Source organism: Abrus precatorius, unplaced genomic scaffold, assembly GCF_003935025.1.
Source record: "Abrus precatorius isolate BTA unplaced genomic scaffold, Abrus_2018 Scaffold2, whole genome shotgun sequence".
Classification (NCBI taxonomy): domain Eukaryota; kingdom Viridiplantae; phylum Streptophyta; class Magnoliopsida; order Fabales; family Fabaceae; genus Abrus; species Abrus precatorius.
Window position 1 is genome coordinate 2,806,715 of NW_020874362.1, and position 6,374 is coordinate 2,813,088.

Genomic DNA, 6,374 nt, shown 5'->3' on the forward strand with positions numbered 1-6,374 from the left:
ATTGCTTTTATATTGATCGGAACTAAATATTGTTGAATGATCAATACAACATTTCGACATTATTTTATGTAAATATCAAGAGATTTAATATTTTAAATTCAATTTTTTATTATATTAAATTTATTTGATATACTAAAATGATATTATTGTTCAATAGTATTAAAACAAATCGTATTTTTTTTTCATTTTAAATATTTTTTTATCATTTTACGACATTATATTGTCATCATTTTAATAATATTTTAATTTTAGTTTTATTTATATAAAATAAAACAAAATAAAATTAAGTATTTGCACAATTCAATTGGCCAAATTAGTTGATCATATCTAGTGTTTTCAAAGCAATGCTTCTGTATAGTTCTTCTGACGTACTAGTTTAAACTATTAAAAAATTAAAAAATTATGTATATGACACTTTTTGTCATTTCTAATTTAATATTTTTCTTATACATTATATTTGTTTTTAATAAATTTCAACTAATTAAATATTAAAAATATGTTAGAGAGTATTTTACTCCTCTTTAATGATACTTCAAGTTACCAATGAATTTACCTTTCTTCAAAACTTTATACTTTTGTTTTCCCAGGCAACCTATTACTTCGTATTTAAAGCAGTTGCCATACAATATTTTCCTTTGCCTTGTTGACAGTGGATTGTATAATCATAATTCATCTATAAAAAAAATCTGCCCATCCACCCTACCTTGATCAAAGATGACTACAAGCTTATGATTCTTATGTTTTACATATCTCCCTAAATATAGGAAGTGTCTCTAGATCTTTAAAATAAAGAAATTATAACCATTTCTAAATCGAAGGTGGGACAATTTTGCTCGTGCTTCTTTTGTTTAAAAGATGCACAGACAGCAAGTCTTTATACAAGTGAAAATGCATTCTAAACTAATTCAAGATGCACCATAAAGCCACCAGTACTTAATGATTGGGAAAAAAACTACATGTATTATTATTATTATTATTTTTTGTGGGAGAAAATGGCGCACCACTCCCAAATTTCATAGTTTATATATTTAGGTTTAGTTATATTTTCTATCTTCTTTAATGATTCATGCGTAATTTTGGTCTTTAAACAATTTTTTATTCTGATTTATTTTCTTAATTTTTTAAATTATTATAATAAAACCCACTTTTATCAATTTTTTCTTAAAATTTCAATTTCTAATTATATTTCTAAAATTTCTATGAACTAAAGTGATTAAATTATTTCAAATTCTCTTCCACTCATATAATACACTAAGTAAAACTCTATATCTGATTCAAAACTTAAATAAAAAAGGCAAACCAACTTAGGTCCTTTATACTAAAAATTTTAAAAAATTAAAGAACTAAATTCTTATTAAAAAAATGATGGAGATCAAAACACACACATAATAATTTTTTATTGAATAACTTATACCTAAAACCAACTTTTAGATTAAAAATTTCAATCAAATAGATCACATCTACAAAATTTTAAATTAATTCAAAATTATTTAATACTTTATTCATTTACATAAAAATTAATGTAATATATGAAAATCATAATCTTTTATTACATTCTTAAAATTTTTAAAAATTTGATAAAAATAATTAACATAGTATATAGTTATAATTGAACAGTTTAATTGATAAAAAAATATTTTAAAAAAATAAATTGATAACCCCAATTTGTTTTTAAACAAAATTTAGATGTAGTATTATAAATAATTGTGTTGTTGTTATTTAAATTAAATTAAAATCTCATCTCAGTAATTCACACAATAAAAGTTAATATTAAAAATAAATATATATTACTGAGTAAAATTTTCATCTTAATTAAAGAATAATATTAAAAAAATCTAGAAGATTGCATGTTTTATGTTTTATTTTTATATACACGTAGGCATGCTTGGGCACGTGACAGAGAGGGGCCCATGGAATTGAAAGGTATTTTGCATACAAAGCTACAAACGGTCCACATTCGTAGAGTATGAGAGTATCCACTCCACATACTTAGTCAAATTACATAATTAGCAATTGGAATCTATGAAGAGCACTAACACACTCAACATTATAAATACCGCGAGGATCCCCGAACTTCTCATATCATCTCCTCTCCTAATCTGAGCTAAATAGCTTAAAATTCTCACTACTCTCTCCTACGCAATAGTTCTTTCAGTTACACCTCGTCTTATTCCTAGTTATCATGGGTAAATTTCTAGTCATGCACAAATATTTCGCTGTTTTTCTTGCACTAGTTGCTTGCCACCATTCTCTTCTAACTCATGGTAGGCAAATAAAGCCGTTGAAGCAACATTCCTCACTAAACAAAGGCACTGTAGCATTAGTTTTAGAACCTACTTCCAAGTCTACCCTTCAACCACTTAAAGCTAGCGCTAATGTTCCTACTCCTTCATTAAAGAACGTGAACTCACCACCCATGATCCCAAAATATGCCACAGCAAGTTTTGAAGATTCAGATGATTCTGGCAACATAAATGCCTTTCGACCCACTACACCAGGAGGCAGTCCTGGAGTTGGCCACCGAATGATTACAAAACAAGATGTTGAAGTGTCTGTGACTGAGGGAACAACAAAAGATTTCAAACCTACAGACCCAGGTCACAGCCCCGGCGTTGGCCATTCTCACCAAAACAAAATTGGACAGCCTAATTAGTCATGTTAATAAACAATTTATTATATGTCTCAAAACTAGTCCAGCAGCATGTATATGTATATATAATAATTCATGTCTTCTGTTTCCTTCTGCATTAGACTGTATTCTTGCATGCCAAACCATACGTAGTATGAACATGGCTTTAATAGGTTATTGGTTGGGGACAATAGGTCTCCTCACTGTATTGTTTGTATTTTCAGCATTATTTGCTCTATTTATAATTGGTTGGTTATTGTTAACATTTCTCTTCTTTAAGTCATCAAGTGCAACAAATTATATATGTCGGTTAACTTCATTCTGTTAATGTATGTGAATTAATCTTACACCAATGAGTCAAAAGAAGATACGATTTGTAAATTTAAAAGAATTTATAGTTTGTGAGATTAAGGTTTGATGAAAATAAAATTTAATACTTTTTAAACGTTGAATGAGACATAATATTTTGATCAGTGAATTTTAAGTTGAAGAGCATATTTGTTTAAATGTTGTAAGACTCTTGACTCCATTTTACAAATTTTAAGGCTCCATTTCATGAGAAGCTAAAATTTTTGAATTCCTCAAAATTCCGTTTAAGCTCTAATACAAACAAGCACGAAAAGCTATTAAAGTGGCAGGTAAAAATTAATATAAGTACTTGATTGTAGTAATTGCAAAAATTAAGAGAATAAACTCAATTAAAAAAAATTTAAGAAATTAAAATTACACATTAGTTATAATAAAAAATCAAATTTGTAATCAAATATAATAAATATTTCTGGTTTTATATTTCAAACCAGAAATATAAAAATGAATATGAATGCTATTGCAGTAAAAAGAAATGGAAAAATATTCATCTTTTGCACTCTGAAGCAAAATTAACTTAATCGTTGAGATTTTATAATCAGAGCATTTTACAACACATTTTGTTTAGTAAACAGTATTAGTTGCACATCACTGCTATTATACAATTGTTACACTATTTATTTTCAAGACAACAAAATAAAATAAAATAAAATTAAAATTGGTTGGAAATCATAATTCGGGTGTCTGGTTTGAAGCTCTAGTTTCATCGTGGAGGTGTCTCTGTTGAAGCAGTTGTGGAGTGGCACGAGGTTTATTATTCTAAACGTTGATTTTAGAAATTTAACATGTTTAAATGTTCAAATTATGCTTTTAAAGTATCTTGTGTTTGTTGCCTTTGATTGATATCATGCAATGATGTTTCAGTCATGACATCTTATTCTAAACATTATTTTGATTTTTTTTAATTTTAAAGGATTATTTTCAAGTGAATTTGTTTTTTTTTTTTACTTTAATAAAATTATGTTTGTGTTGCATAAAAGAATTAGATTATTACAATAATCATGACGGGAGAATTAATGAGACAAATAAATAGTGAAATTAAGAGTGGAAATAAATAATATTGGTACTTAGCGATATGATATGACATAACAGTATAACAACAATGACTAATTATAGCATTGACATATCATAAATGATAAATATAGTAATAATGACCGCAATGACATTAAAAGTGATATTGATATTAATAATTATATTTTAATTATGATAAACTCACAGTAATAATTGTAACAATGATAATAAAAATTATTTATAAAAATCAAATAAATAATAATAAAAGTAACTATAGAGGTGACAATAAAAGAAAAAAGAAGGAATAATTGTAGAATTGCGATGGTGAAGGTAGAAACTATAATTAAAATAAGAAAGGTTAAGTGTTAAAAAGATGTTAATTTTTATTATGGTTAAATTTTATAAAATTAGACCAGAGTTGTGATTACATTCTAAAAAATTTTTAAACACCATAATTAATTGAAATTCTAAGATTGTTCAAATTTCAAAATCTAATTTCTTACTCTACAATCTATTATGTTCATCAAACATATACTATTATTTTCTCTCTCTTTTTCTAAAAATCAAATAGGAATGAGAACAGATACAAAAACTAATAATAAAAAGTAATTTATCATAAAAAAAAAGGTTATTCTTAAAATATTGACAACATAAGTTAGAAGTATTTCTTTTAAGAATTTATAGGTTTTTTTTAATAGACACTGTAACCCGTTTGTCTTTTTCATGAAAAGGAATCACATTAGACTTTTTTAATAAATAATACTTTAAAAATTGCAATATCTAATTATAGGTCTCAGCTGTGAATCCAGATATTTTAACTACAGAACCCACAGGGCGTACCGTTGAGATTTGATGAAAGGGACCCCAAAGATTCCTCGTCTTAGCGTCAAACCCGACACACAACAGATCACAGTCCGCAAACGCTTGGCTCTAATATAGTTTTAATTTGATTAACCATTTTAATAATAATGGTTATTATTAAAAACAATTAAACAAACACCCCTCGTGCAATAGAGCACTAAAAATCTAGGCAGTGGCCACCATAGAAATACCTTTGATTTTTCACTTTTTGAATAAAAACCCTAAAGTTGAGAATTTATAAACTATATCAATCCTTTAATTTACATTATATTAGTTTGTCATCTTGATTCTCCGTACTTCAACTAATTGATTAAGTGGACCGAGTAGAAATGAGGGCTCCCCAGTCCCAGGAAGCCAACCTTTTTGGAAGACTTTCCTTTTCCACCCCAATTTTGATGGGTTATTGTTTTCTAATTTGCTTCATTTATTTATTTATTTTGTTTGATATATTATTGATTACAAGAACGACTTGCAAAGTGACAATTTTAAGTGGTAGGGACTGTGCGTCCATGCTGCTTTTGACTTGACTTTTCATTTTGCCAGCTCTTCAACATGATTATTTAATTTGATTAATTGAGGCACACTCATAGTTGATCCCTGCACTAAATCGGTGCACTGTATGATTTATTAATTCGACTGATTCAGATTCTGAAGACTCATAAATATTATAAAACAAAAAGAGAAAATTTTGTTGTTGTTATTATTATTATTATATATGTACTTGCGTACGTGAGAATAAGTCATTAAGACTGTTGATGACGAAGATATTGAATAGTTTGCATAAAATCATAAATTTATATCAGTATCTTTTTTAGGGAATATAGGTATACCCTATAGAATGTTACTTTATTATTCCAATGTATATAAAATAAAATGCCTATATGCTAGGTGGATTACCTAGTTTCTTAAAAATTCAATTAACAAACGGGAAGTTATGAATGTGATTCTTTAACCTTTATCAAAAGGGAGTCTATTAGCTGGGCTGAAGAATGGTTACTGTCAAGAAGTAATTATTCCACCAAGAATGGAATGATTCTTCATTTTATATTCGTCAGTTCGATTCCAAATTTAGTAATGTTTCCTTCACACTTTTCTATGGGACGTGAGAGGGGTAAAAAGAAAAAACAGACGAAGATCGAGAGATGAATATATAAAATAAAATGAAATGTAAGAAATAATGAGTATGAAAAAAACTAAAAATAATTAGACCATCCTTGATTTCTATTTTTAAAACATTTTTTTGTTTTTAAAAATTAATTTTAATATAAATTTGTATTATAATTAATTTTGAAAAACAGAAATCAAACGTATTCCTAATTTTTATATCTCTCTAAAAGCATAAAATTATTAAAATATCAAAAATACCATATTATTATTATTATTATTATTATTATTATTTTAAACTCTTAATGTTATTGAAGTCTTTTTAATTGTTTTTAAGAAGTAAACAGTAGCAAGTCAGTGAAGGTGATAGGAAATTTGTAGCGTTGACCTATGATCTAATCAA

General features: G+C 26.7%; 1 protein-coding gene across 1 annotated transcript; it reads left to right on the forward strand.

The window, feature by feature from the left end:
* The first annotated feature begins 2,182 nt into the window (after window positions 1–2,182).
* LOC113860167 (precursor of CEP9-like) lies at window positions 2,183–2,653 on the forward strand. The gene has a single exon (XM_027492834.1). It carries the CDS (start codon window positions 2,183–2,185, stop codon window positions 2,651–2,653), a length of 471 nt encoding a protein of 156 aa, XP_027348635.1.
* The last annotated feature ends 3,721 nt before the right edge of the window (window positions 2,654–6,374 follow it).